Genomic DNA, 12,119 nt, shown 5'->3' on the forward strand with positions numbered 1-12,119 from the left:
CGCGAGTAGACTAGATCGACGGCGGGCAACCCCCGGCCCGCGGGCCAGCTACGGCCGGCGAAAAGTTTCTGTCCGGCCCGCGAGATCTTTAATAGATTATTAAATTGGAAAAATAACTAATTAATGGTTATTTTTCCAATTCTTTGTAATTTTCGAAAACGATAAGAGAAATAAATGTAGTAATTAACTTTTAATTTATTTATTTCGTATTTGCAGACAAAAAAAATTACGAGTCGCAAGAAAGCGTCAATTAACTACTACGGCCCGCGGTAAAAACGTAAAATTTATTCCGGCCCGGGTTATGTAAAAGGTTGCCCACCCTAGACTACATTTATACCTTAATCCAACCGATAGGAATTTACTGGCACGTTTTTACGATAGTTCCGTATAGTTGACGGGAGTTTAAAAAAAAATCCATTAAAATATTTGATATATTTATTCCGCGTTTATTTCGCTCTCCCGTCTTATATTACTTACGGATTTCGATGTTAAACCGGTAATATTACGATTTAGTACGTCCCATCTCTAAGGGGATGCGGATAAAACGTGTACAATTCTTGTACAGTGTTAAAAATTAACCGTTTCTTTGGCAGCATCGTTTACAACCAAATTTAACGAACGAGACGTATACAATGGTAGAAAAAACAGCTCTAGAATTTATTTTCCTTAAATTTACGATTTATATATCCCTTGTCGTAAAAATTTGTCTTTCCAATGTCTTCCCGAGACTACAGATATTCGGGTACAAAGTAACCGGTTTCGACTTATTTCTACTAAGAAGTAGTTAAATAATTAAGAGATTAAGGAATGGGAACATAAATAAAACCCCGACGAAAGAGCCGAAATTTTACTTAAACGGAAGCTTAACGGAACCAATCTCTCGCCGAGTACGGCGGGGTCTGTTCTCTTCGTAATATTAGACGTAATAAAGACAGAAATTTTTCCAGTTCGACGAGAGTGACCGAAAAGTCGTGAATTTTGGAAATTTCCACGGACACTCGGTCCTAAAACCAATTAGTTAGAAAACGAACGACGGACAATCCGTTAAGTTTAACGTATTTAGATTTTTACGGCTACGGCGAGAAACGTTTAAAATCTACGACAACCCCGTGGCGTCCTTTGATACATACTAGTGACGCGACAAAAGAGGCATTCGACGTCGACCGGTATCGGCACCCTCGGGATTTGGCACGCGCACATTTACCCGGACCGTCTCCGATTCCATTCGTTAGCCACTCGTAGGGAGCTACGGTATTTCGCTAAGTGGCGTGTTCTAAGATTTAAAAAGTAAAGAATATTTTGTTATTTTTATGTACGTTTCTTCGCAAAGTTATATTTAATGATAAGTTTCTTTAAAAGTATATTCGTACGATCGAAGAATTTTTTGTACTAGGCACGTATATTCGTCACACATTTTGTTTTACCGAGTAAGTTTTTTTTATAATTTTAATTTTAGCCCTTATATCGTGGCTAGCGATTCAAAAATTTATTTTAAAAAAGATTTGGCTGGAGACCGTATAACGAATAAGAGAACGTTATTTAAAGAGAAAGAGCGATGCCTAAATTAAATATAAATACGTGGACAAAAAAATTTCGACATTTCGACGATAAAATTTATGACGAATGACGATTCTTGACGATAGTTGTTTTATTTCTTTATCGATGTCTGCCCGTAGAGATGTTCGGTTTAGTAGTTTCCTCGGTTCCGTAATGAAAACATTTTTCTTAGTATCTGCGGGGCAATATGATTTATAATTAACAGTTTTTCCTGTATTACACATTTTTTCATACTTACGAAACACCGACTGTGTTTTCTCACGTTTTATAGTGACATCCGAGCAGTTTATTTCTTGATTCTGTTCTAATTCACTGGTAAACTATAAATTGTGCAGTGGCGTAGCGTAGTGGGGGCGGCAGGGGCGGCATTTTTTCACAATAAATAATAATAATATCTTGTAAAAATTTGAACCGTTTCGTTTCGTATTTTTGTCGCACCTACGATTCGGACCGATCGAAACGAGCGCGGAATTTTTCATTACTTATTCTGACGAAACTGGGGAATCCCCTTTCTTTAAATGAACGTACGATAATGACATCTCGCTCATTGTAGCGACTGACGACACCGCCCGTACCGACTTGTAGGGATTCCCGGTATTTTATTTAAGGGGGCGAAATTTTCCTCCGCCCCGGGCGGCCGACACCCACGCTACGCCACCGAAATTGTGATTCGGTTTATTTGCGTAATCTTCAATTTCGTAGGGGGTAACTGTATGCGAGTCAAATATGATTAATATATCATCTACGTAGCGAGCGTAAAACGCTATACCTGGAACTCGTGATATTTTTTCGTCGACTGGTTTCGTACAGATCTCGGTTAATTCGGGTCCTACGACCGATCCCACAGATATCCCATTTTCTGTCTATAGAAATCTGTATAGATATTAGAAGAATTGTTTTTAAATATGAATTCTATAAAGGCCAATGTATATTCCGGAATTTCATGTTTACTGACGGTCTCTTTTATCATTTCCGATGTTACGGATGGATACGTAGACTTTACATCGAGGCTCGTAAAACGGTGACTTTGTTTAATTTTTCCTTTTAGCGATCCGTTAATTAATTCGTCCGTATTCTTTATACTGTATGCTGATCTATCGATTATCTGTAAGTAATTTTTTAGATAACGTTCTAGGTTATATAAGACCGTTTTTTTTTTAAATCTACTAAAGGTCGGCGAGTGTTGCCCGGTTTATGAGTCTTTACTCTTAAGTTTAATTTTGGTTCTTATATTATTGAAATCTAATATATTTTTTACCCGCCGACTTGAAATTTCCTTTTTATATTTCTTTGTTAATTTCGTAGGACCGTTCTGTATTTCTTCTAGTTGATCCGTTGTTAATTTTTCGTATTCGTCAGACGAGGCGATTTCGTATTTCTTTTGTTGTAATTCTTTCGTTAATACGACTAATCGATGCGATTTGTCGGCCTCGACTATAGATAAATTATTTTTATCAAAAAATTTAATTAGGCTAATCTTTTAATTTTCTTAGTTATTTTAATTGCTTTTCTATCAACTACGCGTCCATTTTTACCTCTATATTTTTCCATATCCTTACTTATAGTGGATGGCAACATTGCTTTTTCCTCATTAGTTTCAGATATTTTTTGGATGGCATTTTCCGTTTCTGCCACTATCGGGTATGCTTTAGCATACATTGGCAGATTCGTATTATATCCCCAGGAAAAAAGTCGTACAAAGTCACCCGGTATCTCCACTGCAGTACGGGTTACTATTAGGTTATTTATCCATTCTCGTTTCTCTAGACCGTACTGCCGTGGTGACACCGGGCGACTTTGGAAGCGCCTAAAAGAACACGAGGCTGCGATTGGCCTAAAAACACGGGAGTCGCCTCGGTACCGACACTGCAGTAATTCTCATCGTAATATTGATGGGAATAACGTTCAAATTTTGTATAAAGCAGAAAACTGGTTGAAAAGAAGAGTTATAGAACATTTTTGTATTGTGGAATATGTAAATTTAATAAACCAAAATGTCGGGACGAACGTAGATGCGTGCTGGGAAAGAGTGACCGGTATAAAATGAACGAGTCGTTTGTTGTCGGATAATCCACCCGAGAGGCTAAAACGAAATGCATTTGGAGATTTTAAACGTAATAAACGGCAAAAAATTTGCTTCTGTTGTTAGTCATTTGTCCGCTAATCGCTCCCAGTCGGTTATTAAAAGAGTTGTTTCTTTTTACTCGTCTTTTAATCCGAAAATATTTGATAATACTAATATATTTAAACGTTTACTTTACTTAATTATATTTACTTTATTTACTTAAACGAATCGTTTTTGTATTTAACGTTTTTTAATTTTAATATTTCGTTCGGCCCGTGAAAAAAGTTTTCTTTCCAATTCTGCCGCTGTTGGCCCCGCCCGCCCTAGACCATCACTGACGCGCAATTAACCGATTGCCGCTGGAAGTCGGCTTCCCTATCGTCAAATGTCGTGGCACGCCACCGATACTAATATCTAATATGTGTAAGTTGTAGAGGAATAACTGACGTTCGGACCAGCCGATAAACTGACAATCCTGATAGGTGGGAATCCGGTTCCGCTTTCGAAACTGGAACCGTTGGAATTGATCCGAGTGCGAAACTGTTTCGGAGAAACGGTTCCTCGGAACGGCCGAGTCCGTTGATGTAGGACTAGATGTTCTTCGTGTGCAATGGAATGTTTCTCTCTGTTCGTAGCTTTTCGCCAGAACCGCACCAGATTTTTCGTACTTCTTCTCCGGAGCCCGGAGGAAAATACGCACGTCCGTGGAATCTGGATGCCTCTCTTTCCCGATTTGATCTCCTCGACACTTTGTGACGAACAACGACGGCAGGCAAAAAGTAATCAAACTTTTAACGTTTAGCCTTCTTTTTGGCTGGACGACGCCGGACTTATCTGCTAGTTACTAATTATCGGTAACTAGCGGATTATAAGTTGTAACAAAAATATAAATTAAAATACTCAAAAATAATTTGATTATTCTTCGAATCTCGTGGAATATTTTCATTTAGTTCCAGTTGACACCCAGATAAAGAGTTTACCGTGCCGCGATAAGCCGCGTTCGTAAAACAGAAAACGAAGAACGCGTTCGTTGTTCCGACCCGAACTGTTTCTAATAGTTCCGAGTCGGGGACGGTTCCAACCCGCAACTACCCACTTCTATTCCGAACGCGAACTGTACAGGATCGTAGGGTATGTTTATTTGGTTACGGCAACGCCTCCCGGGAGGTCTTTTTACGGAAAACTGGCTCCTATTTAGACGTTTCTAATGTGAAGGAAACCGGGAAAACTCTTCGCGGCCAGCCACCTCCGACTACCGGTGTTCGGTGGTCTTATCTACTCGGCCACCGATAAACGATATTGGGAAACGGGAGCGCCCGTATATTGAGACACTTGGAAAAGAATAGGGCAACCAAACGACGAAGGGAAACGTGCCATTTGTCGTCGGGTTGCCATTTGCTTAATCGCCGAGGGAGCTCTAAAGTTTCATTTTATTTTTAAATTTGTTACTCATTTTTATCGCAGAAAACAAAATGAAACTAAAAATATTTGTCGTTAAGGATTACCCCGAACTCGAATTTCACTGTACCATTTTACACGCGTTTTTTGTGGGAAATCGAACATATGGCCTAATCGTGGCTATCGTTACTTTTTGCACCAGCAACGCCGGGCTCGTCTGCTAGTATATGTACTGTACGCACGATCTTCTTTTTATTCGCCTTTTTCGTCAACTCTAGAGGGCGCTGCATTTTTACAAAATGGCTACTTTATCTAGATCGCTCGTAACTAGTAATGTAAAATTAATCGTGCGAAAATACGATTTATCCCGTATATTTTATTTAGAAAGATTAATTAAATATTGTATTTTACTTGGAAAATAACATTTTATTTTCTTGTTAAAACCAAAATTTTGTGCGAGAAAAACGTTTCTGTCTGGAACTTGCTTGTTAATGGTAACGGAACTCACCCTCCAGATTATTTTATCCCCCCATCTTTAAATCTATGTTTACCAAGTATTTTACTTAAGAAATACCTTTTGATTTAGGTTATTACGCGAGAATTTAATTATAATAACTGAATATTGTTTTCATTTGATAAATAAAAGGTTAATTTAAACAAATTATTTAAGAATGTAAAAGGGAGGAACTACCCCCCTTTTCCGTTAAAACGGAAATCCGACAGATTTTATCGCCACCGTCGTCACCAGATTTCAACGTCATCCGAGACTTCGTTCCCAGATTTTACCCCTAACTTCCCTATCTACGTACGAAAAATCCCTTGTTTTGATTGGGTAAAGCGAAAGGATAATATCGAATTTTTCGCCCAAATCGAGGAGTTCGCCGAAGACCTCGCTCGCGAGAGAAAGTCCGTTTGGGTTCTCCAACGAATAGTTAAGAGTCCACCGAGAAATTAGAGAGAGAAAAGACGCGAAGGTACCCCGTAAGCCTCGTCCTAAGTCCGAACCGAATTATTCTCTCGAAGGCAAAAATATGCCAAGTAGAAGAATCGAGACTTATATCTTGTGAAAGAAAAGAGAACTTTAAGAACGAATAGAAATGAACTTTTCCCTAGAAGACCGAACTGCGAGTCAAGGTCCAGTCTACAAATGGTCAAGGTATTATGTCATACTCTCTCTCACGCGGTTAGAACCTAGAATTTAAGATATTAATAGATTAATGGGATCGTTGTTGTACGTCTTGTTATTCTTGAATTTCATTAAATCTTATTTTTATTTTTGTTAAACGGTCTCGTCCCTGACTCAAATCCTTCCGGCACCTTTCCAAACTTACTCGCGACCCTCCCACTCGTATTCCGCGAGAGGTTTATAGCGTATCAGTCCGCTCGATGTATGACTGATTGGTGTCGGGAGAAAACTAATTACGGGGCTCATAAGCGTCTCTGTTACTTACAGGATATCTTCGTAGATTCCTGTCCAAATTCTAAAACAAATTAATCTTAAGGAAGCCATCCTACTCGGAGAGGCCGACTCGCACTCGCAGCCCAGTAAGCGGTGGACGGTTTTAATTATAAACTCGGTTACCACCCTGGCGGATCTCGCGATCGTATGGTACCGTCCGATATAATGATACGCGCCGCCTATAGCCGTTTATCGAAAAATTTTATAGATAGAGAACAATTATTGCTAGCGGAACACGTCGTTATGAGGTATGCAAACGAGTGAGCGCGATCGTTCTATACATACTGTATTTGTGCCCTTCGTGTTTCCATCGGGGCCATATTTACGAGTAAAAAGCTATGTAAGTTGTAGCTTAGGGCCTCGACTTTCGAGGGGCCTCAAACATTTGTACAAAGAGAAAATTGAAGTCAAATTTTGAAATAGACATTTGTTTACAATCCAACAAATTACCATACAAAATAAAAAGTAAAGCATATTTCATTAAACTTTTTTCTAAGAATTAACATAAGATCTTTTTTAAAAAGATTGAACCAATTTAGAAAAAGATTTTTAATGGAACGGCTATAAAAATTTAATTAAATTCAGTTATAAAACACAAGACTAGTGAAACCTCGTGTCTTTTTCTTCCAATATCCGTATTAATAGTCTGATTTAATTCTTTCGTTTTTATGATCGACTTGTAAAATTCTGAAGGGTTGTTAAGGGGCCTTACAGAGTTCAACTTAGGGCTTCGAAATGCTTAAATCCGACCCCGTGTTCCACACAAAATTACTGGCATTTTAAACTTTAAGAAAATATCTTTTAAAATTGACAACGTAACTCGTTGGCGTAAAGTCGGACAATCGGAAAACTGCCAATTCTTAACGGTAATCCACTCAGAATTCAGAGCTCATAAATATAACGACCGATCTCCGAATAATAATCTGTTTTTTATGTGGGAATAGATGAAAACTTAGACTCCCGTTAGCGGGGGCGTAGCTACGTATTCGGCGCCCTGAAGCGAGTAGAATCGGTGCGCCCCAGGCACGGATTCGGGGGGCGATGAGGGCGATCTCCCCCGAGATTCCAATATTCCAATTACCCAAAACCTTAGCGGCCGGATGGCCGAGCGGTCGAGGTTACCAGCCTGCCGCTCTGGGGGACCCGGGATCGATCCGGACGGGTCGAAAAATCTCCGGGAATTTTTCGGGGGGTGGTCCGTGGGATATGTCGGCCCCCGTCCCTCACCACCCGGCCGTCCCATTGCGGGCCTGGCCGAACCCGTAATGGGCTCGCTATAAGAGGCCCTCTTAGTGTCCACTGGGCGGAAAGAGTTACAAAAAAAAAACAAACCCAAAAACTCGGCGTTTAGACATTAAAACTTAAAATTGTGAAACCCATCTGTGGCTCGCTTTTATTGGATGAATTACATCGTACCCAGCGAGCCGCTTCTTGATTTTTTCATTATTCAATACAAATAAAGAAATCGGAAGCACCGGAAGCGGATAAAATAACGACTTTTTTTATTGCCCCCCGTGACAGACGTCTGGATCCGCGGCTTGTTGTTCGTAAGAGGCCTGGCAAAATTTGTTTCGAACATTTAGTTGAAAAACATATATCTAATTATTCCGATTTAGAACCTTATTTAATAACAATTTATTTGACATTCGAGGCATTTCATTACTAGGATATTCAATTTAAACCAAATATAATTCTTTAAGTACGGAGTACCTAATAATATTTACTACATATTATATAAACTGTATTGACAAAATATATGCAAGTTTAATTTCATTACAAATACATATCGAAAATTCAAAATTGTTATTTTCGCGCTTTTTTGTTTGCAAAGCGGTCAATCGCTTTCTCCAGATCGAGTTGGCAAGCTGCTGTTTTTTCAATTGATACAGTAGCCAAAGAACTAAGGCGGTGTTGCGACACGCCGCTTCTTAAATAAGTTCCGATTCATTTTAGTTTTTGAAAAACTTTCTAATTTGGCGCCTGCAGCAGTTTGCTCCGACTGCTCCGCGGTAGCTACGTCACCGCCCGTCAGGCTTTGAAATTGCAATTTGGAAGGCAACCGAAAGCTTCGCTTTTTCTGTCGCTACACATCTTTGCCGATAATACACGAGAACGAATCGGACGACCCGGATAGAATAGTTTTGTTTTTAAACGCCATCCGGTGAAAAATGCGAATCTCCCCTTTTTACTTTCCCAGCTGTTATATATAACAGAGGGAAAGTATAGCGATCGGTCAAAAAATGACCTTTGACGATTTTTACATTTCTGGACTCGAGACATCTCGAAACGTCGAGAAATGCAAAAGTTCGGTTGCGTACGGATGTTAGTGTATGGGGGACGCGACTTTGTTCACCCCGTTTGAAGTTTGCTGCGAAAAGTTTTGAAAATTGGTTTATTAGGGAATTGATGCTATTACATTTTGCAGGTCACGGGTTACGGGTCGAGATAAAGGGGGAACGCGTGTATCTCCAATAGAGTCGGACTTAATGACGATTTTACTCGTTGTTAGCATTTTACAATTTTTCTAAAACTCGTCCCTGCCTTCAAAATTAAGTTTTTTGCCATTTTATAATAGCTAAAAATATAAAGTTTTTAATAAAATATCGTAACGTACAGTACGGTGCCACCGATTGCCGGGAAAGTTAAGCGACTCGTTTCTGGACTTTTTTTTATAGTCTGCGGCGCCGCTGGTAGGATAGGATAATGGTGTTAAAGCGTTCCGATGACATTACCCGGAGTGCAAATCGTTTGCATACCCGAATCGAAGCAAAATTTGAAATTTCTTTACAAATTTCCTCATTAAAAATAACACAACTATTATTTGTTTTCGATGAATTAAAACATTTTGATACAAATTTGATTTCAGAAATGTTTATTATATCAATAGAAACTTATCGAAATTCGATATATTTGATTTATTCCGCATTGAGTAAAATATATGGCCCTTATCTAGTAATCTACTAACTGTCTTCTCTAAAAATATTACAGTGTTTATACAAAGAGAAATTTTAATATTTGATGTATAGTAATTACGGTTAATGTTACCCTAGGTATACAAAATGGCGGCTGGTCTCCGAATGAATTACCATAATTACTAGTAACTAAATTATTAGAATAGGTTAGGTTTAGAAAACGTGCGTCCCCGCTGTTGCCTGGCTCGTGTACGCCGGAGTCAGAGACGAATTATTAACATCCGAAAGTGATAAAAAGTCAAGATTTTATGTCAATATAATTACAGTATAATTAAAAGAAAATTATAATTAAATATAACTTTGCGAAGAAACGTAAATGAAAATAACACGGAATAGTCTACTTTTTAAATCTTAAAACAGTTGGCGTAGTCAATGGCTAAGGGACAGTCTCGCTAGTTTCCTACGATAGACCCTGGTTTTGAGGCCCCGTAAATGTCGTGCGCCGACTAAATTTCTCCGCCGGCTCACCGAGATGGAACTCGAATTAACTAGCATCTTTATCGTTTCCATCTACCATTTTTATTAGACTGCGATTTTTACACAACAGATACAAAGGATTCGACTTACTACCCGATAGAAATGACCGTATATTTATGGTAAAATATTCCATAATTGATTTTTTTGAAATTCGACTAGGATGTGACATTTGTGAGACCACCTTCGGGAGGACGCGAACTACCAGTTGGGAATCGATATTGTCTACGACGTCAAACACCGGGTAACTATATCGAAGAGGAAACGTGGCAACCTCGACGATAAATCGATATTTTAGGCGACATCTGGTGACGATGCATAAATGCATAGTTCGTGACATAGGTTTTTTTTTAACGTTTAAACGACTTTTTACCTTCGTCGATACTTTCTGTCAGTTGACGATTTTTTAGAGTTAATTGCTTTTTGTGTTTTAAGAGTCGAGATCTTCTTTTCAGCAGTTGGTGGTAGTTTTTCTGCATTTCGTAAAGGGTTTCCCATAAAAGTAAACGTTCTTTAGGGATTAAATTGACGCATTCTTTCCAATCTTCGGCCTTTACTTCTTCGTGCTCGTGCCCGTGCCGGTGCCCATTTTTTGATTTTCTTTTACTTTCTAAGAATTCCTTAATGTTCACCAAAATTGTTTCGTCGTATTCTCTACGATTCCTAAAGTATTCTAAAAAATTTTCCAGGTCCTTTAACGTCTCAATTCCTAAGATATTTAATAAAGTATCTAATCTCAATAAATTAGTACCTTTTGGAAAAAGGAATTTGTCTTTAATCAAAAAACTCATCTCTTCGCAAATAATGTCAAATAAATGAAATTTCCATCGAAAACTCGAACTTTCCGTTTCAAAAGATGGACTTTTCGAAGCTTTTCCTTCCGGAATATTTATTTTTTTCCACTTCGTGCCCAATATATTCTCCCCAATGGCCTTATCCGCTCCCAATACTCTGCTACAGAGTTCTTTAATTTCGTTTGTTCTTACCATGAAAACGTCGACGTACTTTTTATTCTCGAGAAATCGAAGATACTCCCACCTTTCTTCGGATTTCTTAAGTTTTTCTGTAAGGTTCTCTCGATCTTTTTGGATTCGAATATGCTTTAACGCGTGCTGATCTCGAAGCATCTTCAGGCGATATTGCAGCCGTTCGAACTTCTCGCTCAGACGAATAAGTTCTCGTTTCTGTTCGGGAATTAATTTATCCCATTCTTCGGACCTTTTTTGAAGAATTTCTATATTATACTCTAATTTTTCTTGATTAACTATACAGAACATTTTAATTTTCCTCAACTCTATTGTCAACTTGACGACGTCGTCGAGAAGTCTTCTACGAAGAATGACGTGTTCTTCGCAACTTAATTTTTCTTCTTTCTGAATTTCGTATTCGTGTTCTTTTTGTCTTCGCTCTAAGGTTTGTAGATAAAAATCCCGTCCTTCTAAAATCTCTCGAGATCTTTCCTTCCATTGGCGAAAACATTTCGGGTGTTTTCTTCGCGTTTCTCCTACAGAAAAATCGATGGCAGTTTGGATTTCTTCCCTCGAAAGATCACGAAGATGATCGATTAAGCATTCGGATTTTTCGATCAGATACAACAAGTCGTTTCTCAACTCTTCTAGTTCGTCTTCGTACTTCTTTTCTCTTTCTTCCAGGAGAATCTTAAGATTTTCCACTTTGCAATCCATTTCTTTCAAAATCAATTCGCACTTCTTCTTCTCTTCTTGCATCAGACGATGTATTTCGACTGGAAGCTTTACTTTCCTCTCATTCCATCTCTGTACGCATTTTTGGAATTGAAAATCTGCAGTTTCAGAAAATTTCTTCAATTCTTCACGCTTCGAGCTTCTAAACTTCTGTTCTTCCACTCTTTTTTGCTTTACTCTTTGAATAAATGCAACAAATACGTTAGACACTTGTTCGTGTCCGTGATTATAAACTTCCAAAAAACTACGATTAGTTTCCTTAGAAGAGATCTCGGAGATGTCTTCGCAAATACCAAAATCGTCGAGAATTTCTTGAAATTCTTTGTTGTCGATTAATTCGTTTCCTTTTGCGTTGTTCTTAACTTCTAGCGACATGTTTCCGGCTCGGCTATAACACAAACCATTTTATTACTCGACGTCGGTGTAGGAAGCCATGCGAGTAAGCGTTACGTACACCAGATAAGGTACGCATTGAAGTGGTTGATAAAGGA

The 12,119-nt window shown here is 38.6% G+C and overlaps 1 protein-coding gene across 1 annotated transcript; it reads right to left on the reverse strand.

Moving 5' to 3' along the window:
- Positions 1-10,275: 10,275 nt before the first annotated feature.
- LOC136974483 (dynein regulatory complex protein 1-like) lies at positions 10,276-12,003 on the reverse strand. The gene has a single exon (XM_067269392.1). It carries the CDS (start codon positions 12,001-12,003, stop codon positions 10,276-10,278), a length of 1,728 nt encoding a protein of 575 aa, XP_067125493.1.
- Positions 12,004-12,119: the final 116 nt, after the last annotated feature.

Source organism: Centruroides vittatus, unplaced genomic scaffold (assembly GCF_030686945.1).
Source record: "Centruroides vittatus isolate TY-2023 unplaced genomic scaffold, ASM3068694v2 contig_349, whole genome shotgun sequence".
Classification (NCBI taxonomy): Eukaryota; Metazoa; Arthropoda; class Arachnida; order Scorpiones; family Buthidae; genus Centruroides; species Centruroides vittatus.